The 26,705-nt window shown below is 53.7% G+C and overlaps 1 protein-coding gene across 1 annotated transcript in view; it reads right to left on the bottom strand.

The window, feature by feature from the left end:
* Positions 1-26,705, bottom strand: part of PHF2 (PHD finger protein 2) — a 103,040-nt gene that overhangs the window by 9,780 nt on the left and 66,555 nt on the right. The window contains exons 4-17 of the mRNA XM_032268531.1: positions 21,537-21,697; positions 18,130-18,271; positions 14,155-14,341; positions 12,963-13,125; positions 11,603-11,690; positions 11,036-11,142; positions 9,404-9,495; positions 8,081-8,170; positions 7,123-7,491; positions 5,019-5,138; positions 4,422-4,540; positions 1,892-2,070; positions 1,698-1,768; positions 899-1,062 (exon numbers count right to left, since the gene is read on the bottom strand). Of these exons, the coding sequence (XP_032124422.1) occupies positions 899-1,062; positions 1,698-1,768; positions 1,892-2,070; positions 4,422-4,540; positions 5,019-5,138; positions 7,123-7,491; positions 8,081-8,170; positions 9,404-9,495; positions 11,036-11,142; positions 11,603-11,690; positions 12,963-13,125; positions 14,155-14,341; positions 18,130-18,271; positions 21,537-21,697 (2,052 nt within the window). The remainder of the gene's footprint in view (positions 1-898; positions 1,063-1,697; positions 1,769-1,891; positions 2,071-4,421; positions 4,541-5,018; positions 5,139-7,122; positions 7,492-8,080; positions 8,171-9,403; positions 9,496-11,035; positions 11,143-11,602; positions 11,691-12,962; positions 13,126-14,154; positions 14,342-18,129; positions 18,272-21,536; positions 21,698-26,705) is intronic.

Genomic DNA, 26,705 nt, shown 5'->3' with positions numbered 1-26,705 from the left:
ACGGTAATTTATGAAATAAAATACAGCTGATTGATTTAGCAAAAGCTCTTTTCAATCAAGCCCTTAATCCACCTTGACCAAGCCCAGCCCCCATCTGTCTAAAAGCAGGCCTGGCCTGCAGCTTCCACCTGCCCACGGAGCAAGCTCAGGGCTCTGTGGAGCACTTGGCAGCACAGCCTTGGGTTGCCCAGGGATTCTGGAAACCAGTCTCAGAGGCAGACCTTGGGAACTGAGTAGGACCCAAGCACGGGCTCTGTCTTCCTCAAGGCAAGTCCCTGCTGGACAAGGGACCAGTCGTGTGCATACACCCAGACATCACTGCCCAGCGCTAGTCAACCCTCCAGGACCCCAAGCTCAGGTTCTGGAATCAGGCAGGTGGGGATTCTGGGCCTGCCTCTGTCGCTTCCTAGCAATGTGGCCGTGTGGAAGTGGAAGCCCTCAGAGCCTCAGTTTCCCCATCTGTGCAATGGGAATCTGCAGTTGTCATGAGGACCAGGAGGGCTGTGCTCCCCATGGCAGCTGCGGCCCCCAGGGGTACCATGAGGGGGCTGTAGCTCTGCCCCCTGGGTTACCCGTCTGTAGTATATGTGGAAATTCCCATAAGATTTCCATGTGAAAAAAAAATGTCTCAACACTTAAAACTAAAAACCTGTGGCTCTGAGAGAATTCGCCAGGACCATCATAGGAAAAATAAGCCCTGTCTGAAAGTAAAGCCCCAGTGCGACCAACCAGTCCAGCATCTGTACCCTGTGGTGTGCCCTCCTGCCCAGGCCCGGGGGTGGCTCAGGACTGGCTCCGGCAGTGCGTCCACCTCACAGGCTCCCAGCACCGTGGCCGAGGACCAGCTCTGGGCCTGCCTGGTCCCTGCTCTTGGGTGCTGCTGGGTGGTAGGGCCCACCTGCTAGGATTGTACTCCATGGCGCCGACCTCCTCACTGGCCTGCAGCAGGTCCAAGATGCCGGCTGCCGAGCTCCCGCTCTCCTTTTTGACTCTGGCGTTGCGGCCGGGCTTGGTATCCGTGTCGATGTGCAGCGAACCCTCGTCTGAGGAGTCGTCACTCTGCTGCTCAAGAGACAGGGCACCGGTCAGGGGAGGGTCTGGCCACCAAAGTGGCCTGGGAGTTGGGAGGGGGATACTTTCTCCCTTTAGGGATTAAATTAAGTTTTTTAAATGTTTTTAAAGAGCACTGCCCTTCTTATGAACACTGCTGGGTCAGATGAATGGCCAACACACGGACACACAGGGCAGATGCAGGTGCCAGAGCTCTCTCAGGACCACAAAGGACCAAACTGTTTCACACTGTGCACCGTATTCACAGAGGAACTCTGGTTCAAAGGAACCCTTACTCGAGGGAGCCCCAGTGTGTCACAAATGTAAAGAGATGCCACCATTATTGGATGGAGAGGTGGGGGCAGGGCCTGCAGCCCCAGAGGGACCTCCAGCTGGAGGAAAATAGCTAACAGACTTAGATCCCCATAATCTCCCTAGCAGGGGGCTCAGCAGGGACATGACCTCACACGCCCCGGCAGAGATGACCACTGTGTCTTTGAGTTGGATGTGACCTTAGAATGCTCAGAAAAGGGGGAGCAAGGGTAAGAAACACCCTCAGACACCGCCCTGGAGTCACTCCAACCACAGCCTTGGGGACGGCCTAGAGATGGCATCCGAGACCGAGAAGGGCCCGGAAGGCAGCTCACCTTGTACGCTGCCGAGTCCAGCTTTGGCTTCGTGACAGGCGTGGGCAGCACTGTCTTCTTATCCAACAAGACTGAAAGCACAGCAGACGGGAGTCCAGCGGGCCGCTTGCGGGGAGCCGGCCACCCCGGGAGGACCTCTCAGGGACGGGCCAGGCCTCTCTCACACCCCCTCCCGACACCCCCTCCCAACTCACAGGACAAGTCCCTTTTCGGGGCGTTTTTCTTCCTCCTGATGGGAAACTCGTCGATCTTGAGCTCGCCGTCGTCCGACACGTACTCGTACTCGTCCCGTACGGGCTTGGGCTTGTCCTCCTTGAAGTTCTGCAAGGCCCCGAACACACCAGGGCTGGTCGGGGGCCTGAGCGCCTTGGAGCTAGGGCAGAAGCGAGCGGGTCAGCAGCATCCACACAGCCCCATAGCCAGCGGACAGGTGGGACCTCCCAAGGGGTCCCCTGCCAGGGCCACGGCGGGTTGGCCTCCAGGAGGCAGACGATGCCCCAACTATTTGAATTTCCATCTGAAAAAGCCTCAGGCCCAGTTGAGGTGGGAGAGTGCTGAGGGCCCAAGCCTCTGTGGTTAGGAGGCCAAGCTGGGCCCTCAGCCCCCACTGTGGGAAGCTACCTGCCCACAGGAGGGGACATTCCCCAACCCCATGGCCTCCTACACAATGCTGTACCCCCCCAACCCCACATTCAGGCAGAGAGAACCCTTCCCCAGGCAGTTTAGATGCACAAGCCAGTGACCCCCAACTGTCCCAGGACCACTGGACAAGCTTAAGCCCTGCCTCCAGCCTGCCTGGGGACCCTGGCACATGCTGAATTGGTCTTTAAAAGGAATAGGATCCAACTTGCCTATTTTTTTCTCCATTGCTACGCTGGAAAAATAAACTCAGGACCAGGGCTACAGGACAGATGTAACAGTCTAAAAAAATAGTGTGGCTGGGTACAGTGGCTAACGCCTGTAATCCCAGCACTTTGAGAGGCCGAGGCAGGCGGATCACGAGGTCAAGAGATTGAGACCATCCTGGCCAACATGGTGAAATCCCGTCTCTACTAAAAAAATACAAAAATTAGCTGGGCATGGTGGCGCATGCCTGTAGTCCCAGCTACTCGGGAGGCTAAGGCAGGAGAATTGCTTGAACCCAAGAGGCGGAGGTTGCAGTGAGCTGAGGTTGTGCCGCTGTACTCCAGCCTAGCGCCTGGTGACAGAGCAAGACTCTGTCTCAAAAAAAAAAAAAAAGCATGTAACTTGTCTCCCTGCAGGGGCAAAGGAGGACTACTTCAGAGTCTGGCCTGCAAGCAGCTCTGATCTTTGCCATCCCAAGGGTTTGAGGATAGGTTTCCCTCTATGTAGTAGCTGGGACAACAGGCTGAGGCAGAAAAGTCTCGAACTTCAAACAGACACAGCTCCAATTCCACGCAAACAGAAGTACAGACACCTGGATAGAGCACCAGGGCGAGGCTGCTTCCAATGCTCTAAGAGAAGGGGTGGCGAACCCCGCTGCCATACAGGCTGAGCCAAGAACACACGTGTTCACAGGTTAGAGTCATGCTGGCCTTTCTCATCACCATCCTCAACTCTCTAGCACCGTCACAGAGTGAATGCTGTTTAATAGCTTCCCAGGAACCTAGAAGCAGAACTTCAGATAAAGCAAGCAACATGCCCAGGGCCATGAAGCTGGGCAGCCACAGGACCCCACAGACCTGCCCCTTGGCTGACCGGCCTCGCCTGTTGCCCTGAGCTCCCTGGCCCTCACAAGGCTCTGCCTGGACAACACTCTCTTTCTCCACCACCCAGAAAGAGGCCCTCTCCTCCCATCCCTTCGATGAGGAAATTACGACCCAGCCAAATTAATCAGTTGCTGCTGCAGCAAGTGGCCGCACCCCCCGACCCCGGGACCTGTCTGACTCTGGCCAGGTGCGGGGCCTCAGCAGGTGACATGACCCATGCACCAGGAGCATACACAGGCCCAAGTGTTGCCACTGGAACCATGAGGCTCTCAAGGCTACCACTGGGCTCAAAACCCTCAGCATCCCTCACCTCACCCCAAGGCTCATTCAGTAAGCACACACCTCCCAGACACATCCCCTAATCTCAGCTCAGCACCACCTCCTCCAGGAGGTCCTCCTGACTCCTAGATGGGTCACATCCTCAGCACCCAGGGTCCAATGGTGGTTTCACACCAGGTCCTCCCCACTGGCCACTGGGCTCCAAGAGCCCAGGACTCTGTCCCCTTCTCACATCCTCAGCACCAGCTCACAAGAGCCACACATCTAACATTCGTAGAGTCTCACAGCCTCCCTCCCTGCCTGAGGGACCCATCCCTCACTGCAGGTTGGCTGCATCTTCCAGCCCAGCCCCACCCAGGCATGTCTGCTTCCTCACACCCACCCTGCAGGGAGAATGTAGTGAGAGGCAGGGAGGCAGCTCTGCTGGTGTCTAGGCCCTGAAGAAGACGTGCCGGGAACAGGGCTGCAGTCAGTGAGGTCAGCAGCTCAGAGGGAGTGGGGTCACCAGAGATGTGTCAGCCAAAGGCTGTGTATGTACGGGGTGTGTGATGTACGGCATGTGTGGCTGTGTGTAATGCAGTGTATGGTGGGTGTGAGATGCAGAGTGTGTGCACATTGTGTGTGTAATGTGTGTGTGTGGTATAATGCAGTGTGTATGGTGTGTGTGATGTGGGGTACGTGTGAGGTCACCCCTCCCATCCAGGCACTCACATACCCTAGGAGTTTCTTGTTGGAGAAAGAAAAAGAGAACTTGTTGTCTTTGTTTCCAGCTAGAGGCGACTTCTCTAGCTTCTGCTCCTCTTCCATCTTCAGTAAGGAGTCCGGTTTGCTGTTCTGAAAAGCAACAGCAGGGCCGTCCCTGAGCCCCACAGAGGAGTGGGGGGTCAGGACCCCGACTAGTGTCAGTGGGCAGAGGCAGTTGCCGGGAACATGCCTATGGAAAGTCACCCATAGCTCTGGTGGCCACCCAGGCCACTGCGAGGTGCTCAGGAGTCTGCACCCCATGGACTCAGTGCCTCAATGCTGCCTGTCCCCTAGGGAGTAGGAATGAAAACCAGAGTCTAGACAGTGAAGGGAAACACTGTCAACATACAGGATGACACACTCAACCTCTTGCATCCCAACTACCTCAGAGGAAGGTAGTCCATAGGTGCCCACACACAATTCAGACCCACAGAGCCACACCCCATGGCACCACCTGCTCGGGACAAGCAGACACATCTGCACATTCCTTCACACACACAGGGCCGCACAGATTCACATCTCTGTCACACTCACCGAGCTGACATGCATGCACACGTGCACACCTCACCTTGTACTTCCACTTGGCCTCTGACTTGCTCTTGGTTTGCTCTCGAATTTCCAGCCTCTCCACATCATTCTGCATGTGGACTACATCTTTGTTGGGCACACTCAGGACACTCTTTGTGGCCTAGAAGAAAGGGCTGCTGTGACCCAAAGGCAGACACAGATGGCTGGTGGGACTCCCTTGGGCCACAAAGATTTCCTCTCTCCTTCTAGCCCATGCGCCTGCAGCTCATGCCTTTATCCATCTACCCATCCATGCATCCATTCACCCACCCACCCATCCATCCATTTATTCATCCATTCATTCATCCATGCATCCATCCATCTCTTCATCCATCCATCCATTTATCTATTCCTCCATTCATGTACCCATCCATCATCCTTTTGTTCATTCATTCATTCATCTACCCATCCACTTACTCATTCATCCACCCAACCACCCGTCTACCCATCCATTCATTCATTGATTCATTTATCCATCCATTGGTCAATTCACCCATCTATCCATCCATTTGTTCATCCAACCATCCATCTATTTGCTCAACCATTCATTCATCCACCCATGTATCCATTCATTCCTCCATCCATCCATCTGTCCATCCATCAATTCATCTATTCATTCATCTACCCACCCATTCATCCATCCATCCATCCTTTTGTTCATCCATCCATTCATCCATCTATCCATCTACTCACCATTTGTTCATTCATTCGTCACCCACCCATTCATCCATTTGTTTATCCACCCATCCGTTTGTTCATCACCTTTCCATCCATTTATTCATCTATCTGTCCATTTATTCATCCATCCACCCATTCATTTCTTCATTCATCTATCCATCCATTTATTCATTCATTCATTGATCCATCTACCCATCCATCCATCATTTGTTCATTCATCCATTTATTCACCAATCCATCCACCCACCCAGCAATCCATTCTTTCATCCATCCACCCATTCATACATTCATCCATCTATGCACTCATCCATCCATCCACTTATTCATCCATCCATCCATCCACTAATCTACCCATTCATTCATCATCCATTCATCCACCCATCCATTCATTTATTCATTCTTCTGTCCATCTACCCATTCACCCATCTATCCATTTATTTATTCATCCATCACCCATCCAGCAATTTGTTCACCTATTCATCCATTCATTCATCTATTCATCCATTTGTTAATCCATTCAACCATCCATCCAATCAGTCATTCATCAATTCATTCATTTATCCATCCATTTGTCCATCTATTCACCCATTCATCCAGCCATTTAGCCATCTGTTTATTTGTTCATGCATTCATTCACACTTGCCCTGAGAAAGAGAAAACAAAAGCGGGACTACAGGGATATAATCCCACTATACTCCTGTGGTGCTAGCCCTGAAGGGTCCTGGCCCCCAGGAAGTGGATAACAGCCTCATCCTGGCAGATCACACTCAGTAGTGCTTGATCTCAGTAGTTCATGGTTCCTGAAGCTCAGACCTAAGATCCTCTAGTCAGAGTGGGTCTTCAGAGCTGGGCCCATCTCTCTCACTGTCCATAGGGGCTCAGATTATCATGGCAACCCTGCTCCTGTCCTCACCCCTGAACCCCCTCCCCTCCAGTGGCATCCTCCCTATTGTTCCTGCACAGATACCTCATCTACCTTTAGGCTTCAGCCTCAATCCCTTGGCCCCAGGGAGGACCAAGTGCTTCTTTGTCCACTGGCAACTGCCCATCTGGTTAGGAAACCTAAACTAGACATCCCCTCCCAGAAAACCACCGTGCCTCCTCCACCAGGTGGCCCTCCTGGGTGCCACCCCTGCCACAGCACACATGCATTGTGCTGCCTTCCTCAATGAGGGCCTCTCTCCAGACCCACTGCTCTGTGGCTTACTGGGGCAGAGCCTGTCCACCCTGGGGGGGTCTGGGCCTGGACACAGCAGGATTGGGTCAGGACCAGGCAGAAAAGCGCATCCTCGGGGCCAACTGAACCCACAGCAAGGGCCCAGACCCCCACATTCTCCCATGGGCCCCTGGAGAACAAGGACAATGGGCCCCAGCTATCTCCGTCACCCCTGGTGACGACGTGAGGAGTCAGGGTGTGGGGGGCCCACCTTGCCCTTCTTGGGTGGCTCCATCTTGGTCAGTGCCTCCTTGGTGTGGGCTTCGAGCAGGTCCAGGTTGGGGATGGTGGGCGAGGCTGACTCCCGGGACTTCTTCCCTTTCTTCTTGCCTCCATCTTTGAGCTTCAGCGTTTTGGGGGGCCTTGGAGGCTTAGGGGGTTTTGGAGGCTTGGGGATTTTGGACGGCTTGGGCATCTTCACAGTTTTGGGAGTCTTTTTTTTGGACACTTTCTCCAGGAGAGATTGAGGTGGGGCGGCCTCAATGGGAGAGGGGGGCTCCTCCTTCTCCCGGTCGCCGTCACAGACCTCATCTGACGAGGCGACAGTATTCACTTCCGGTCGGATGGCTTTGGAGGCATTCTGGAGTGCAGAAAGGCGAGGGTCACATGCTGCTTCTGCCAAACTGTGGCCCAGGAGGGTCCACACACCAGGACGCTGGAGACCCTCACTGCCTGGCTGGCAGGGAGCTGTCAGCCCAGAAAGCCTCACTACCCCTTACCATCATGTGACACACTCACACCCACCCCATGCTGTTGTGTAACACACTCACACCCGCCACAGGCCATTAGTCACTTGCTCTCCCCAAGGCTCTTCTGTCCTACCCCAAGCACAGCAGCTGGAGGCTCATCCAGGATCACACAACCTGGGACTCGAGGGGCTGAATCAGGGGCTCCTCCCACAGAGTGCCCTCCCCATGGGCGCTTCAGAGGGGCTGGTACCATCTCTCAGTCCCTACACACTCACACCAAGACACAGATGCAGCCAGAGACCTGGGACCCTGAGCCCTTATAAAGGCAAGCTCACCCAGGAGAGTGCAGGTGGCACTGTCTGGGGCACTGGCCTTCCCAGGCTGGCAGTTCTGTGTCAGGCAGGCCCCCAGGCCCAGAGAAAGACAGGAGGCCCTCCCCCATCCCCAGAGGTCCAGCCCAGCACCTAGGCACGGCCCCACCTCACTGAGCCGGATTTCTTTGGCCAGGTCTTTGATGAGCTGTGAAGGTTTAAAGTGCTCCGGGAGCTCGTCCTCATGCTCTGCCAAAGCCTGTGGGACAACCAGGCCCAGGGTCAGCCCCAGACACGCCCCTTGACCTGCACCTGCCTCCTTGCAGGTTGTCCCCTGACTGCCGAGCCACCTAGATGAGCATGAGGCCAGGGGCTTCCCAGCCAAACTCTGTCCTGGAAGAGGTCTCTGCTGTGACCCCCATCAATAGATGGACAAATCGAGTACCAGAGGGGACAAGCTTGCCTGAGGCCACCACCAGCAGGCTATGGAGTGGACATGGGTCCCATCCCTTCTTCCTGGTCAGAGGCTACTCCACCGGGCCACATGGCTGAGGTGAGGTGGGAGGAGTGCCCTGGACTGCCCTGGGCCTTGAAGCCTGAGGGAGATGGTGGCTGCAGGATGACCCTGGAAGTTCACCGACTGCCTCTCCTGCCTGGTCCACCCACAAGAGAGGCAGGCTGCACACAGTGTCCCCTGCAGCCTGGCCTTCCCCTCCTGAAGGCATCCTGAAAACCTCCACTAGCCCTCTCTGGCCTGGGAGAGGGTTGTCCTCTCAGGAGCAGACACGGTGCCTCTGCACAATGAGAGTCCCAGCAGGAAACACTGGCCCAGAGGGTGCCCAAGGCTGAGCCAGACCTTCCCCTTCCTTCTGTAGCCAAAACCAAAGGAAGATGTTAAGGAACACAGGAAGCAGCTTCCGTGGAGGCACACATAGGAGTATCATCGGGAAGGGGCACAGGGAGGGGCTTCCCAGGTCACAGAGCATGGTGGCTGGGGTGCTGTACCCAATCAGTCAATTTGGCTTTTGAGCTGATACCAGGGCCAGCCAGGAGGAGCCGACAGGGCATCCCCAGCACTCCCTGTCCTGGGGCCAGCCACTCCCTCAGTCCTTCCCTGCCCCCACCAAATGCCAGGCCTTTCTGTGCTCACACAGTGTCATCCCACCATGGCCATCTGTCCTCTACCGGCAGACCACCTTCCTCCCAGGACACACTGGCACCTGCTCACCCTTCTCTCACCAACTTGAGACCAAGCTGTCAGCCCCTGATGGAGGAGCTCAGCATCTACATCCATCCTCCCCCAGCCCTCAGGTGGCCCAGTCAGTGGAGAGCAGGACCCATGGCCAAGCCAGGCAGGGGGGTGCCACCATCCTTCCTAGGCCGGATCTCACTGAAGCAAGACAAGCCCTGGACATTGCTGCTGGGTCTCCGGGGAGGTCCTCCCGCCTGTCACCGCTCTCCTGCCCTAGGGCATTTGTGACATGAGTCCTACCTGCTTCTTTGTCCACGATCGGAAAGCACCATTGAGAATTTTAGCTCCTTGGACTAGGTGAGGGGGCAGCTGCTTTCCAGATTTGTGAGAGCCTGGGAATGGGACACGGGTGAGGTGGGTGGATGCCCTGGCACAGGTGCCTTCATGCCCAGCCACACAGCCAGACCAGGGGACACCAGGTCCAGCTGTCCAGAGGTCCCCCTCTGCCAATGGCCACCAGCACAACTGCCAACAGTTCCTCTTGGAACCTGGGGACGCCCATCCTCCTGGTGGTCTGCCCTGCAAGAGGAAACACTGGCCCTCCCACCATGCTCCCACTGTCTCACCCTCAAGGCCCCTAACACAGGCTGCCTGGCTCTCCTCACTCTGTCCAATACCCTAGCCTTGCCTGAGCAAGGGGCCAAGTCATGCCAAGACCCAGGCCACAGGCTGTCCCCAGGCCCACACCAGGCATCCCCAAGCACCTCTTCCCACCTCACGGCGGCCCTCAGCACAGTGGAAGGACCAACCACAGCTCAGCTGGGAGGTGGGCTCCTGCTGTGGGCCTCCCCTCCCTCTTCTCATTGGAGAGGGCTCCAGGGCTCTAACTCACTAGGGCCACGGCAGCTCCTCTCAGTCCTGGGGGCCAAGTGAACTGTCATCCTCTCAGAGAGGGGGACCCAGGGAGAGAGGACATGGCCACAGTGGCCTAGCTGGCCAGTAGTCAGGCTGGCCCTGTGGGGTGGCTTCCCAAGTGCTGTCCTGATCACCACCTCCCTGGCACGAGTCCCCTGAGGACAGGGCTAGACTCCCATCCTGGGCACTTCCTTCTGCCAGAGTCAAGCTCAGGGCTCCACATTTGGGAAGCAATGGGAAAATTTTACTGAAACCCGGCCAGCCATGACTAAGGACCATTTTACCTTGTCCAATTAGGGCCAGAGTGCAAAGGGTTCTGGATAAAAGAGTTCACAGCTGCTATCAGAACCCTCTGATAAAGAGCAACTTCTGATGAAGGGTATACAGAGATGGGAAATCACACACAAACGCAAACCCTCCTGCAGTCTCCCTCACACTGCTGGGCAGAGTCTGGAGACCTGAACAGGGTGGTGGCTGCCGGGAGCCACCTGCTCTCATCTCTGAGGGTGTGACCAGGCAGGGTGTGGCCTGGGACAGAAGGGGCGGCCCAGGGATGCCACAGTGCATCCAGAGGTCCAGGACTGAGCCACAAACCTGCCTCTTGGTCTAGCTTCCACGCCCCTGAGAGATCCTAAGGGGACCCAGAGCTCACTCACACCCACTCCTCAGCTGGTGACAGAGCCACGGCCCCACCTTCCCAATGGAGGCAAGGATGGAGGGTGGAGCAGGTGTTATTGATACCTGTACCACAGCCATGCACTCGCCCCTCTCAACCCACAGCCCAGTGTTCTTTCTAAAACAAGGGGCAGTCTAATTGGAAGGAGAGGTCCAACCTGTTCAATCTGGTCCTGCATTATACAGATGGGGAAACTGAGGCCCAGGGCTGCATCCCAAGGGGACATGCTCAGGTCACAGGAAAGCAGTACTCACACCCAGACAGTCAGCCCTGACCCAGGTCTGGCTGCCCCCACAGCCAAGAGCCCCAGGCTTGGACGCCCACCCTGGAGTGACCAGTACCTTTGAACGCCTCCAGCAGATGCTTCCCCATGTACCAGCAGGCAGTTTCAAAGTTCGGAAACTGAGTCAGGCTGCCCAGTTTCAACCTCCTTTCCACTTCATATGCTCTGGAAGCCACCAAAGAGCTGTTCTCAGTGCACTGACCATCAAGCAGGTGACGCTGGGGATGAATCCAGGCCCCAGACACACCAGCTCAGGCCTCCCCACTGGGCCCTGTACAGCTGAGGTGGACCAGGGGACAACTGCCCTGGGTGGCTGCAAGACTCAGGGTCCATGAGAGCTTGGTCAGTGCCCGGGAAGAGAAGGCAGCCGCTTTTTAAGCAACCTCAACCCCAGCAAGGACAACTACAACTGTCCAGCAGCCAGGTCCCTGGAGGGGCCATCCTGCGCGACCCCAGAGCCCACCTCCTCCTTGCCTCCACATCATGAAGAGGCCCACTGAGGCTGACGGTCATGTCCAGGCCACCCACGGGCAGGCTGAGCCAGGACTCAACCCCAGGTGTCTGGCACCCACCCAGCTGGAGACTGCCCCACAGAGCCAGAGGGCAACAGCACGGCAGGCACTACCTCATCTGCATCTCCACACTCAGGCTGTGGAGGAAATGTCCCGCGAAGGCCAGGCAGTCCACGGGGGTGAGCGTGGCGTAGATCCAGCCTGGGAGAGAGACAGGAGTGGCTGGCGCCCTACCTTGCTCCCATGAATGGGCTTCTCATGGCTTCCAGATCAGGAAGCGGCGGAGACCAGCCCAGGCTCCAGCTCCTGCTCGCCTGTGCCTTGTCCACCTCTGCAGCTTCACCAGCAGCTTGGGGCCTCCCTGGGAGGAGCTCTCTGGTCCTGGCCCTACTGCAGCCTCCATGTTAGAGGGTCGGGGGGAGGCTGTATCTGAGGCGGCACAGACTAGTCAGTCCAGCCCTGCACCACACAGACAAGGAACCCGAGGCCCAGAGCGGAGGGGACTAGCTCAGGCCACATGAGGACAGTACTCAGATGGAGAGAGGAAGCCCCAGCCTGTGTCCGGCTACCTGGCGTCCCAACCACACTCAAGAGCAGGCGACAAGGCCTAGGCAGCTGCATCGCCCCTAGAGCTGGGACTGGTCCCCAGGTTATCCTTGGAGACAGAGCCTGGGCCAGACCCTGCGAAATCCACAGCTCTTTCCTCAATAGCTCTGACTGTGAGGAAGCGGACAGAGGGAGGAGGGACCCAGAGATTACAGAAGATTCTGATGCTTATAAATCATTAAAATGTGAGGGCCTCAGTTTAATACTTATTTAAAATGTGAAAAAAAACCCTATAAAACAATTCAATAATCTGAACACCAACTGGCTATCTGATGATACTAGGGAATTGCTGTTAATTGTTCAAGGTGTGAGGACACTATTGTAGATATGTTACTTTAGAAGGAAAGAAAGCCCTTTAGAAATAGTGGAATATTTAAGAGAAACAGCAGGGTGTCTGGGATTTGTTCTAACATCATCTAGGGGCACACAGTGCCTCACAACGGGCTTTCTCCTTCAGCACAGACTCAAAATGTCCCCTAATAGTACTTTAATCAGCAGCTAGCACCCTCCTCCCTCACTGGCTCTGATGCAGTGGCTGCTGTCCCCACACCAGGCTCTCTGAGCTGCGACTCCAGCCATGGGCTCTGTCACAGTGAGTCCAGCCAGGCTGTGGAGACTGACTGGCTGCACAGCTCCAAGGTGGCCTCCGTGGTGAGGAGTACCCATGCCGACCAGAGAACACAAGCCCCATTGCTGGCTCCTCTGCAGGGACTGGGCTGGGGTGGCGTTAAGCTCCGGACAAGGGAGCAGGCACGCCAGGGATGCCAAGAGATCCTGTGGTGGGGACACGGCCCAAGGGACAGGACAGTAACCTTGATGAAGGCCGGCAAGCCCTAGGATATGGTCCCCAAAGCTGCCCGCACTCACCTGAGGGGATGAAGAGGGTCTGGCCCTGCTTGACGATGCACTTGTAGCATTTGTCCACCTGGTCGGCAAAGAACATCTCGCTGTGGTTAGAAGCAGACCGCCAGCGCTCATAGAGGGAGATGTTGGCCGAGGCTGGCCTGATGAGATAGAAGGTCTTCTCCCCCTGCCAAGAGAGCCTGTTGGCAGAGCCGCCCATGCCAAGACGCAGGGTGGGGGGTGCAACGGATAGGTCCTAACGTGAAAAGTACCCTGCCCAGTCGACGACTCCTGCCTGCAACATTGAGGGCACAGGTGCTTCGCAATTTAGAAGTGTGTGTATTAGGAAGGTTCTGGGTATCTGGGCCCCCAGCACAGTCAAGAGCCAAAGCCCATAATCCCACATTACGTTGTTCTGAGGCACTACAAATAGTGTGGGTGCCCAGGCTGCAAATACAACTGTAACTGGCTGTCAAAAGCATTCCAGGTAGCTCTACTCTTGAGAGCACTTGGATCCCAGTCTGGGTCAAATGATGCCACTGTGTCCCAGGCAGTCTTATGCCAGGCCCCGGGAGGGGCTCTGCACTGGGAGCAGGGCCAAGGCAGGTTCCGAGGATGCCCCAGTGACTTGCTCAGGGCCTCCCAGAGGTGAGATCAGCACACACACCCGCCCCACTCTAGCTCCAGCTCAAGCCCAGCTCCCGCTGGTCTGGAGAAGCTCAGTTAGCGGCTGGGGGAGCCCACAGCTTAGGGTTTTCTTTGTTTCTGTTGCTATTTACGTCTCAGTTTTCTTCTGGCTTCCCTCTCTCGGCCTCGATGATAAGGCTCCTAGCCTTCCCTGCCCGCCCAGATGCCCCCATCCTGCCCGCTGGCTCCCTTGCAGGGCCCTGGCTGTGGCCAGCCCCTCTTCCAGGATGTCTTCGCAACACCCCTTTCTTCTCTAAGGGCACGCTCACCCAGCAGCCTCGCCCAATTGTTAACGAGCCCGAATCCGATGAGAAAAAGGAGATGCTCGTACGGTCCTTTGGTCCCACACGCACCCCTGCCCCTCCACCCAGAGACATCTCCATGGCCTCCCGTCCCAGGGATGGACGGTCTGGTGTCCCTCTGTGGAGTGGCATCCTGGCCACAGTCAGGGCTCGTGGGGGCTGCAGACAATCTTGTGGACGGATCATGGCCATGGCAAGGCCAAGGTGCCCTGAGAGGCGTGGCTCACCTTGAGCACGTGGTACCAGGCAGAGGCGCCCCCAGAGTCGATGTGGAAGTCAGTGTAGCTGTCCTTCACGCAGATCAGGCAGTACTTGGTCACTTTGGGCTTGGCCAGCAATGCGTCGTCTGGCCAGTAGTTTTCTACCCAGGACAGTTTCTTCACAATGTCAGGTGGCTCCACGAAGCTGGACATTCTAGCGGGAGGAGAGGAAGGCGGTGAGGAAACCTGGGACCTCCTTTTTTATGTCCCCTGGAGCAGGAAATATGCTTGTGAGGCACGTCTCACACTCTCAGCACCTGTGGGCCACAGGTCACAGCTCCCATTTCACAGAGCAGCAAACAGGATCACAGAGGGCAGAAGGAGCGCAGGCTCCAGATGTGGCCCTGGCAGGAGACTAGGTTGGACGCTGGCCTCCTCCTGCAGAAGACGATGAGAAGGCCCCCAAACCATCCATCCCTGAAAAAGAACCTCCCCTCCTACGAACTGAAAAGCAAGTCTTTCCAGATTGGCCACGCGCAAGTGGCTATGGCCAGGCTGCGGCGCAGATATCACTTCTCACACTCAGCCCAGGCACCTCTGGCATGACCTGAATAAAGCCACTGCTCTCCAGAGTTGACAACAGGGTGCCCATGATCCCTGGCCACATCAGGTCACTGTCAAATCCAGCCAACTCATAACCAGGGAAGATAGGAAAATGCATAGGGAGCCTTCAATTCAATTGAATGTCACTGTTCTGGATAAAATGCACTACATTTCACCAAAAACATCAAAGTAGGCTGGGCACGGTGGCTCATGTCTGTAATCTCAGCACTTTGGGAGAGCGAGATGGGTGGATCACCTGAGGTCAGGAGTTTGAGACCAGCCTGGCCAACATGGTGAAACTCTGTCTGTACCAAAAATATAAAAACTGGCTGCACGTGGTGGTGCGCCTGCAGTCCCACCTACCCGCAAAGCTGATGCAGGACAATTGCTTGAACCCAGGAGGTAGAGGTTGCAGTGAGCTGAGATCGTATCACTGCATTCCAGCCTGGGCAAAGAGTAAGACTCCATCTCAAAAAAAAAAAAAAAAAAAAAAAACCTCAAAGCTCAACAGCAGTAACATTTCAGCTGCCACTAAGAACCAGATCTGGGAGTTCTTGCTGCCTCCAGGAAGACAGGGACTGTCATGTCTCTGCCATCCCATCTGAAACTGCTGTTATCGTTACTGAAAGGCCACACCAACCCAGACAAGATCGTCACAAATCTCAAGCAGAGTCCTGCCGCCCCAATCCCACCAGCCTCAATCACAGACCTCACCTTTAAATCTCCAACATGTTCCAAACTGGCACCCTTCTCCATCCCCAGGAGTCCTCATCGCCCCCACCCATACCCACTGCCAACCTCTGGGCCCTCAGCAATCTGGGCACATCACTGCCCACAGGAGAGGGTTCCCTGCCACAAGGACCCTCGTGACCCATTTCCAGCTGAGTCCTTCAAATACCACACACCACAGTGACCAGGCTGTCCCTGCCTCCCAACACACCCTCAAATATCCTTCTTTCCCTTGCTTGGCCTGTTTAGGTGCAGGCCACACCTTTCTCTGAGTTGGCAGAGGTTGGTCCTCAAAGCCCCCCTGGACACGCAAGGCCACCATGAGCAAGAGTCCAGATGTGACATGTGTGTCCGAATGACCAGCAGTGGGCATATCACCCTAGACCTGCCACACAGCAGGCATCTCTCTGGTCTGGGGGTACACTGGTCACTGTGGGTCCTACTGAAGCCGCAGGCCCCAAGAGCTGCCCCAGACAGCCGATGGGGTCAGGCCTGACCTCACCTGCTTGGCACCATCCTTGGGGACAGACTTGATGAAGCAGAGCCCACTCTATGGCCCTGACGCAAGCCCATGTGAAGGCTCTGGTAGGTAAGTGCCCAACAAAAGCTGCAAATGACCACCTGATGGTCCATGGACTGGGCCAGTGGACACAGGAGGCAAAGGGATGGCCCTGAAAGGCCCAATGGAAAACCACAGGCCAAAGCACCATCTCTCCCTAGCTCCATCACCCAGACATCTCTGTGAGAAGTCCCCCAGCCCAGGCAGGGCAGTAAGTTAAGCTGATGGAGACATGACTCAGTTATATTGTTTGATACCAAAGCAACATATGTCGCTTTTTCTGATACCATAACCCACTCCATTTCCCTTTTTTACCTTTGCTGCTGGAAAGCTCAAACCAAACTGAATACTCATTACCTTTTTAAATAAATTTTTATTTTTAAAATAAAGACAGGCTCTTGCTTTGTTGCCCAGGCTGGCTGCAAACTCCTGGCCTCAAATGATCCTCCTGCCTCAGCCTCCCAAAGTGCTGGGATTACAGGCATGAGCCACCATGCAAGGTCATATGCCTCTTTGTGGCTCTTAGCAGTTTTATATTCTCTTTCCTTTTTTTTTTTTTTCTGGGTCACTCTACCAGGTGAGCCACCAAGACATATTCTCTTTCTTGGTGTGGTTTTAGATAATTATTTTGTTTCTTCCTATCGGCCCCTTTGCACGTGTTATGTGCTTTCAGGAAGTAGGCATGATGAAAACGATACAGACTGAAGCCATCCTTAGCCATCTATGCTTTATGGTGAGTAAGTGTTCTGGATCTTTCCCAGGGGCAGTTGGAGGGCAGTGGAGATTTGATGGCGAGGGGGTGAGGGGTGGATCCAGGGTAGGCACCAACCACAGCCAAGCTGGCAGCCCTGGGGGAGAACAAGGTCAGAGCGACAAAATGCAGGTCCAGCAGCTCTGCCACCTGGAAGCCAGGCTGGCGTAGGTCAGCCCTGACAGAGGATGCCCTACCAACGTGACCACAGGGCTGATGACAACCAGCCCCAGGAACTCAGTGGGACCTGGCAGTGTGGGGCCCGCCTTGCCTGGAGGGCAGGGAGGCGGGTCACAGCAGCCGCCCCTGTAGGAGCTTGTGTGTGTGAGTGCAGGCATCTACACGGGTGTGTGCAGGTGTTGGCAACTGTGCCGGGGATGCGGGTGTTAGGAGTGTGAGTGTGCCAGTGAGTCAGTGTCTCAGTGCATCAAGGACGTGTGTGTCATAAGCATGTCACGAGTCTATTCATTGTTGTGTTTGAGTGTCTCACTGCCTAGGTATCAGGAGTGTGTCCACAAGTGTGTCTGTGAATGTCCATGAGTGAGTGTATCCCATGTCCATGTCATGTGAGCAAGTGTGTCGGTGTTGTGAACATGTCACAAGTGTGTTGGTGAGTGTGTCCATGAGTGAGTGTACCATGTGTTGGTGAGTGCTAAGTGTGTATGAGTGTGTCCATGTGTCTGCTAGCATGTGTCATGTGTATGCCCACGAGCGAGTGTTGGTGTGTTGTGAATGTGTCAGTGCGCTAGCAAGTGTGTCCATGAGTGTGAGTGCACCATGAGTTGTGTCTGGTGAGTAGGTATGAGTGTGTCATGACTGCGAGTGTGTGACATATCTATGAGTGTGTCATGAGTATGTCCATGAGCCAATGTGAGGGGCAGCCAATGAATGAGTCATGCGTTGGAGTGTCCACGAGTGGGTGTCATGTGTTGGTGTGTCCATGAGTGTGAATGTGTGTCCATAAGTGGGTGTGTCACAGATGTGTCTGAGTGTGTCATGAGTGTGCATTCTGGAAAAAACTACACACCATTATCAATGGTTCTCTCTGAGGAGTGGGATGGGTATGGCTAAGGCCAGAGGAGGCTTTGCCTTTTTGCTCCTTATTTTTGTTTGAATTGTTCACAATGTGTCACCTTCACACTTTTAAAGAGAAGAAGCTGTGGGCCAGCCTTAAAAAAAAAAAAAAAAAATGGAAGAAAAGAAGAAAATCTAAAAGAGAGAGAAACAGGAAAAATCAGTGTGTGCCGTGTGTGGTATTCCAGACTCAGACCTTCAACCTGTGCTTCTCAGGTGAGTGCCAAGCAGGGCACTGCGCCCCTGCCCCAACCCCAGTGCCCAAACCCAAGGCTGCAGCACTCACCGGGTGTCGGAGAACTCAAGGTTGGTGACGTTGAGGACCCGCTTGCGGTTGGTGCTGTAGTAATAATCCACAAACTCCTTCAGCTTCATCTTGCAGTCCTTCTGCTTGGTGACATCTGTCACATCCACACTCCGTTCCGGTCCTGGGAGGTGGCGGGAGGAGCCTGAGCACCCTGAAAAGGTGGCACAGCCTCCCCGAGGCCGGGATGTGTGGAGTGGACACACACACCCTTGGCTGCCCTCACACTCAGCAGGAGCTGCCAGGGGCTGGATGCTGAGGCTCTGGGTGCCAATGTCAAGCTTCGCCCGCTTGCTTTTCCCCTGGCTCAACAAAGGGCCACGACCTTCTCTGACCTGGTGATGCTTCGAGGCGGCCAACTCACAGGTCTCAACAAGGGTGGCCAGATTAGCAAATAAAAACACAGGACACCTGGCCTGCTTGAGTTTCAGATGACCAACAAATACATTTTAGTGTATGTTCCAAGTAATTGATGAGACATACCTACATTTTCAAAATTAAGCTATCAAAACCCCTGCATTTCTAGGGCACCAATTCATTACTCTGATAACTGGCAAACTAATAGATAAAGGAAAAAGCCTTTTCTATAGTTGACAAAGAAAAGTTCAGGATAACCAGATGAGCTGAGGAGGAAAATTTCTTTATAAAAGACTCGTGACTGATAGAGGGAGAAGGAAGGACAGAATTTCCAGTCACCCTTTGCAATAGTTCTCCATGGCTGCCCTGACCACAGACTGAAAGGCCACGGGATCAGTGTGGAGAGATGAGGTGGGCACCAGGCCCACTGGCCTTGTTGGTATCACTGCAAGGGTGTGGCCAGGCATAGTAGGCCTCCCCACAGATGGAAGCACAACCACCCAGAGGGAGTCCTGCCAAAAACCTGAAGGCAGGTCAAGCAAGCCTCAAACCACAAGTTTACTGGAAACACCTGGGAAGAGGGACCTGCTCATGGGCAACACTGGGATGCTGGCAACCAAATCCTGGATGGGGGACATTCTGCAGGACCAATGTGGCCTTCTCTCCAGCCAACCAACGGGATGGAAGAAAATGGGGCTGTCAGAAGAAAAGAGACTTCAGGGACATAGAAACCAAATGCAAAGTGGGGGTCTCATTTAGATTCCACAGCCAAATGTAAAAAGGCATTTTTGAGGCAACTGGGAAGAATTAAACTAGGTCTCACATGCCACCAAGGAATTACTGTTAATATTATCAAGTGTGATGATGAAAGTGTAATTATATATTTTTTAATTGTCTGTTAGAGGTATGTACTATAATTTTTATGGGTGAAATGATGTATTAAAAAGAATTTTTTTTTTTGAGGTGGAATCTCATTCTGTTGCCCAGGCTGGAGTGCAGTGTCGCAATCTCAGCTCACTGCAACCTCCAGCTCTCGGGTTCGAGCGATTCTCCAGCCTCAGCCTCCCAAGGAGCTGGGAGTACAGGTGCCCGCCATCACACCCGGCAAATCTCTGTATTTTTAGTAGAGACAGGTTTTTGCCATATTGGCCAGGCGGGTCTTGAACTCCTGGCCTCAAGAAATCCATCCACCTCGGCCTCCTAAAGTGCTGGGATTACAGGCATGAGTTACCGTGCCTGGCCAGAATTTCTTTGAAAATACTACAAGAAAACAAAAAAGTAGGGAGGCAGAAAATCAGCCGAAAGCTGACGGTTTTAGTTTCCAGGGCTGGGTGCATGAGGGCTTACTGTTTCTCTAATTTTGTGTGTGTTTGTAAAGTTCCACCATAAAAAAATTCAGAGGGAAAAGAAAGACAGAGAAGCAATACAAACTATGAACCATCTCCCTGCTTCTCCAAGGGACAGCTGTGGAGGGAACAGGGGCAGAGGACAAACCAGGTCCCACCCACATAATTAGGTGAGCCCAGGGCCTTGGTGGCAGAGCAGGACCCACCTCTCAGAGCTGTGGGAGGGAGGAACTTAGCTCCTACACGGAAAGAGCTTAGAAAAAATGCCTGGCGCTGGGCAGGCCCTCAGTAGATATCAGCTGTTACCTGGGTGCACCCTGCTGGGGGCTGGGAAGATGAAAAAGCACTGGCCTGGCGAGCATGAACTACAGCTGCGGCACACAAGGCTGCCTGACCAGCATTGTGCAGCAAGACAGAAACAGCCCACCGATGGCCACGGCCCTCTCTCTACCCAGGCAAACCTGCGGCAAAGCCGAGCACAGGCGAGATCAGGGGCTGGATCCCGGCTCAGGGAAGGGTCAGCCACAGCTCTGACCATGCCCACCTGCCCTCCTCCTCAGTAAGCACCCCAGAGAATCAGCCCCTTTGCATGGACGACACCCCTGCCCCAGGTCCCGGGATGAGCTCTTTCTAGCCCCTCTTCCTGAGATGCCTGACAGCTCCCACGGCACTCACTCCTCCTCCTCATGAGTCTGGGAGTCCAGTCTTAGTGGACCCAGGGTGGCCATGTGGCTCCAGAGAAGAGCCCTGGCCCCAGCCCCCTGCTGAAATTGAACTCGATGGCCTCCTGGTGGGTGTCTCTATATGCCCAGAGGCTTGTACAGGTGGCCTCATTTCATCTCCAAATCATACCCCTCAAGGGGTACACAGAGGAAGACAGTGAGCTCAGAGCAGTGGGGTCACTCATCTCAGGGCTGCAGCACCCAGAGGCCAGCGTGCCTGCCCACCTGCCTCCTGTCCCGGACATTTGCTCAGCGTTTTTGTTCAGGGTTTTTCCTCCCCGTCCCGGCCATCAGGCATCCCCCATGAGTACCTTGAGGCCCTGCAACCATGTGGGCCTCCATGCTTGGCCATGTGGTCACTGGCCTGTCAGGGTCTCTGTTAGGTGAGCTGGCCTCTCCCTGCCGCTGCCTCTCGAATGGCACCCCCACAGGAGCTTCCTTCACCCACAACTGCCCACCTGAGCCCAGCAGCTCTGGAGCCGCAAGGGGACACGAAATGGACAGTGCTGATGGCGATGGCACTGGCCAGCACCCAGACGGAATCCAGACGAGGAGGAAACTCTGGTGCCGTGGGGGCAGGTCATGGTGCAGATAAGGAATGCCAGGCCCCTAGCCAGGCGGGACACCCCACACCAGACAGGACCTCCCGGGCATGGCAGTGTCATGTGGCACCCACAGTAATGCAATTCATAGCTGCCAGAATCAAAGGGCCTCCCAGACCAGCCCCCACACTGTAGCCAGAGTATCTGGGAGGACAAGGGACCTGCCAGGTCATATGTCATCTCAGTGGGACATAGGGTCTGATCTCAGAGCACTGGGAATAGAGTACAGTGAGCCCTGAGCCTCCCCTGCTCACAGCACACATGAAACACAGCCAGGGTGTGGGGAAACAGCACGCACAGCGGTGGGTGCCCCGGCCCTCCCAGCTCGAGCCCTAGGGCACTGCCAAGGGGGTGGCGCTTACCCACATAGTTCTCGACGTCGCTGACATAGAACGTGGGGGCTGGGACAGCCAGGCCCAGCCCATCTTTCTTAGGGACAAGGATGGGCTCGGTGAAGCCGTGCTCCTCCATGTATCCCACCGTGAGCTGACTGCCCGGCACACGGGCCACCACGTCTTCAGCACTGCAGGGAAGCACAGGTCGGGGCCATGTCAGGCCTGAGGGCCACATCACAGCCTCCTGCACCAGGACAGGTGAGTACAGGGCCTCAGCGCTGGACGCTGGAGAGGTGAGCCTGGGTCTGGCCAACCACCTCCCACAGTCATAGGAGGAGCCCTAGCAGAGGTGCCACACCTGGGACCACAGGGCAGCCAGTGCAGACGTAGTGCTGACTCTGGAATCCCACTGTTGGGAGGAGCGGGAACATGGGGTCCCACATGTGTCAGAGGTGACAAGGGCCTGTCCTTCCCAAAAAGACAGAGAGGCAGGAGGTGCCTGGGCCTGACTGAGGCTGCTCGCCCACCACCGGCACTCAGCCTGACCCATAGGTGAGGGCGGGAGCAGCTCCTCTGCTACACCTCCCACGTACCACTTCTCACCTTGGTGCCTCCCCCTTGGAGGGGCCACTGAATCACAGCTCAGGAAGTGAAGCCACTAAGATGGCTCTGATATTGAGAAGGCCTTAGACAAAGCCACGTGGAGAGGGCAGGGATAAAAACCAGGTCTCCTTCTGTCTCTCACCCTGCCTAGCCTCTCCCCATATTCCTGCCCCAGAGGAAGCAGCAGAGGGGCTGGGCCAGGAGGCGGCCCCTGGCTGGCAAGGATGACCAGCAAGTGCAGTGCCAGCTCTAAGGACGCAGACAAGGGCATCCGGTCCTGACCTGCTCCCTACTGGACACAGCTACCATCACAGGGCCAGAGGCAGATGAGAAGGGCCCACAGGCAAAGGGACAATGACCTTGGCAGAGTATTGACACACCCTAGCAATCTTCCCAGGGATGTGGGGCCCAGGGGGAGTGTGGTCTGCCCAGGGCCACACAGCTGGACTCAGAGCTCTCAGCCCCAGCCCACGCCCCAGGCTGCCTTCTGCTCCTTGAGAGGCCACTGGGCAGCTGTGGTCCACGGGGCCCACTAGAACAGCCCGTTTGGTGACCCTGGGGACAGGCTTCCATGGGACGGGCACAGCTGTGAGCAGCACCAGGGAGAAGGACAGCAGGGAACAGGGGCAAGAGCACGCAGCACAGCAGGGCCGAGGTTGGGAGGAGGAGAAGAGTGCACCAGCCAAGGCCTCTGACACAGAGAGAGGGCAGCCGGTGTGGAAATGACAGGAGCCGTGGCTGGTGGGCTCCTGCTGCATACCAGGAGCACTGGGAGCCACCAGAATTCCTTTTTTATTTTTTGAGATGGAGTTTCGCTCTTGTTGCCCAAACTGGAGTGCAGTGGCGCGATCTTGGCTCACGGCAACCTCCACCTCCCGGGTTTTAAGCCATTCTCCTGCCTCAGCCTCACAAGCAGCTGGGACTACTTATGCACCACCATGCCTGGCTAATTTTGTACTTTCAGTAGAGATGGGGTTTCACCATGTTGGTCAGGTTGGTCTCTAACTCCTGACCTCAGGTGATCCACTCACCTTGGCCTCCCAAAGTTCTGGGATTACAGGCATGAGCCACCGCACCTGGCCAGCCACTAGAATCCTAAGCAGAGCTGCAGTGTAGTCTGCGGTTCTCCACTGCTGTGTGGATAGTGGCCAGCAGCGGGGCAGGGTGTGGGCACAGAGAGCATCGGTAGGCTCAGGGTACCATGTCTGGACTAGGAGGCAGGGAAAAGGCCAAGGGGGTTCAGGAGATCAATAAGTCTGATCAGTAAGCTCAGAAAGTGGGAGGGAACAGGAGGAGGCAAATACATACGGCCAGGAGACTGCTGTGAGTGACAGGGGTGGGGGCGGGAGACAGGGCCATTTGCAGAGGGCATGGTAGAGGGGCAGGAGCAGGGGACAGGAACAGATCAAGAGTTGATCTGGGGACACCTGTAGTCTGGGATGCATGTCAGATTCTCCTGGGACATGCCAGTTGGATAGGCAGGCCACAAGCTTAGAAGAGCTGAAGAGGCTGTGGAGCCAGGTCCCCAGCAATGCCTCAAGGAGAGAGGTCAGCAGGAGAGGAAGCAGGCAGGTGAGTGGAAACCCATCCCCAACAAAGGACAGGACTTCAAGGATTGGGAGAGCTGAAGTGCCTAATTTTGCCAAGAGGGCAATTAAGATCAGAACTGAAGAGTGTTCACTGGCTTTGACCACGTGGGAATAGTGTTAAGGATAAACCCAGGGGAACTGGAAGGTGAGGAGGAAGAAAGAACATGTACAAGCAACTGTGTGAGAAGCTGGAGGCATAGAGACCATGCAAAGGAAGTTCTGAAAGCAACGGGAAAAGCCGCCCATCCACCTTGGCCACGGGCAGAAAGTTACCCTTGAAGAATCCCAATGCCAAGGTCCTATCTAAGAGTCAGAGTTCCAAGCTCACACTAAACCCATGGGTTGGGAACCCCAAACTGGATCTGGAACTAATCTTGTGAAAACCCTAAGACCTTAGCAAAAGGCAAACCCAAACCATCTTGTAGGTGGAGAGCAGCCAAGCACATACTAGTCCCGATGGAATGTAGCCCCTCTGAAGCACCATGCCCCACAGAAGGAAGTAAACTACCAAGAGGTCGGCCAACAGACACTCCAAAGAGATCACAAGAACTGAGGATAACAGAACAACTGAAAAGACATTTGAAGATAAATATACCGAGCACATTCAGGGAAAACAGGAGGATGAGGCAAAGCACAGGGATGTATTAAAAAAGGAAACAGACCAGGTGAAAAGAAAAGAAAATTTATAGAAATTTTAGATATAAAAAATATGACAATCAGGTCAAGAGATCGAGATCACCCTGACCAACACGGTGAAACCCCTGTCTCTACTAAAAAATAAAAATAAAAAATTAGCCGGGCATGGTGGTGCGTGCCTGAAGTCCCAGCTACTCAGGAGGCTGAGGCAGGAGAACTGCTTGAAACTGGAAAACGAAAGTTGCAGTGAGCCGGGATCACGCCATTGCGCTCCAGCCCAGCAATAGAGCGAGACTCTGTCTCAAAAAGAAAAAAATGACGATCGAAATTTTTAAACTGAATGGAACAGTAGTTGGCTAAAAAAATAGTAAATTTGAAGAAAAATTTTTAAATGATACAAAGAATACAGAAGAAATGCTACTAAAAGAGAAAACAGAGTATTTTTCAGAATTGGTATGTGACTCTCCAAATTAAAGAGGCTTACTGAGTTCTAAGCAGAATAAACAAAAACAAATGCACAACCAGAGGCAATATTGTACACTCATGTACTGAGTACATCAAAGACAAGGCATATCAAAGACAGAGACCATCTTAAATGTTTTCACAGGAAAAAAAAAAAGATTATTTACCAGAAACAATATTTAAAAAACAGCAACCAGACTAACAACAGACATCTCGTTAGCAAGGGATGTCAAAAGACAATAAAATACCTTTCAAAGAATTAAAGAAAAACAGCTTTCACTATAGAACTTTAGATCAATTTTAGAATATTAGAATCATATAAGAATAAAGACAGTCATTGTCAGATAAGAGAGTATGTTCTTCGTAAGCCTTTGCTGAAAGAACTAAAATATATAATTCTATGAGAAGGAAATCAAATCTAGAAGAAAGGCGTGGGATTCAAGAAATAATGGAAAACTAATCTACAGATTCCACACAATCCCTATCAAAATCCAAGCTGACTTCTTTGCAGATATTGACAAACTAAACTTGGAATGCTGAATAAAAATGCAAAGCACAGCCGGGCACGGTGGCTCACGCCTGTAATCCCAGAACTATGGGAGGCCGCAGCAAGCAGATCATGAGGTCAAGAGATGGAGACCATCCCAGCCAACATGGTGAAACCCCATCTCTACTAAAATACAAAAATTAGCTGGGTGTGGTGGAGTGAGCCTGTACTCCCAGCTACTCGGGAGGCTGAGGCAGAAGAATTGCTTGAACCTGGGAGGCGGAGGCTGCAGTGAGCCGAGATCGCACCACTGCACTCCAGCCTGGCGCTTGGCAACTGAGCAAGACTCTGTCTCAAAAAAAAAAAAAAAAAAAAAAATGCAAAGCACTCAGATGACCAAAATAGTCTTTTCAAAGAACAACAATGTTCTTTCCAACCTCAAAATTCAATACCAAGCTCCTACAGTCAAGACTGTGGTACTGTCATAAGAAAAGACATGCAGAGCAATGAAATACACTTGAGTGTCCAGAAATAAATCCTTACACCCACAGTCAACTGCTTTTCAGTGAGAGTGCCAAGATAGTTCAATGGGGAGAGGCCAGTCTTTTCAACAAATGTTGCGAGGAAAAGGGGATATCCACACGTAAAAGAATAAAGTTCTTTCTACCTCACACAGTATACAAAAATTAAATCAAAATGAGTCAAAGACCTAACTATAAAAGCTTAAACTATAAAACTCATAGAAGAAAACAAAGGCATAAATCTTCAAGATCTTAGATTAGGCAATGATTTCTTAGCGGTGATACCAAAAGCACAAGTAATAAAAGGAAAAAATAGATGTTAGACTTCATTAAAATTAAAACTTCTGTGTTTCAAATGACACTGTCAAGAAAGTACAAAGACAATACGGAATGGCAGATAGTATCTAACTGACAAGTATCTAGAATATGTAAAGAATTCTTACAATTCGACAATAAAATGAAAGATAACCCAATGAATACAAGGTGGCTAAAATAACATGGAACTGGACTTCCAGGTTCAACTCCAACATTTGAAGAGCATGGATGTCATCACTCCCATCCTCCCCACAAGAAAAATGCTGAACGAACAGAAAATCAACAACTTTTCTTATATTCACCAGAGAATTGAGGTCACAGGGCAAATAACCAACCACCCAAAATCTGAGGAGACAGAAAATCATAGCTAAGATCATCTCACCTGAAGCAGAAGCTACTGGAGGCAGTGACTTATAGGAACACTTAAGTTGTAACTTTTGACAAACTGCCAGAAGTTAAGTGTAGATCAGTTTAAGAGTTAAAACTCCTCAATCTGGCAGGGGGATGGAAATAGGAACTATTTTAAATACACCCAGAGTGTTGTCCTGCATAACAAAAGTCTGCCCCCTTATATCAGACTCTA

Source organism: Sapajus apella, unplaced genomic scaffold, assembly GCF_009761245.1.
Source record: "Sapajus apella isolate SASKATOON/1434 unplaced genomic scaffold, GSC_monkey_1.0 scaffold182, whole genome shotgun sequence".
Taxonomy (NCBI): domain Eukaryota; kingdom Metazoa; phylum Chordata; class Mammalia; order Primates; family Cebidae; genus Sapajus; species Sapajus apella.
Note: the sequence above shows the minus strand (reverse complement) of the source record. Positions and strands in the feature narration are given on the sequence as shown.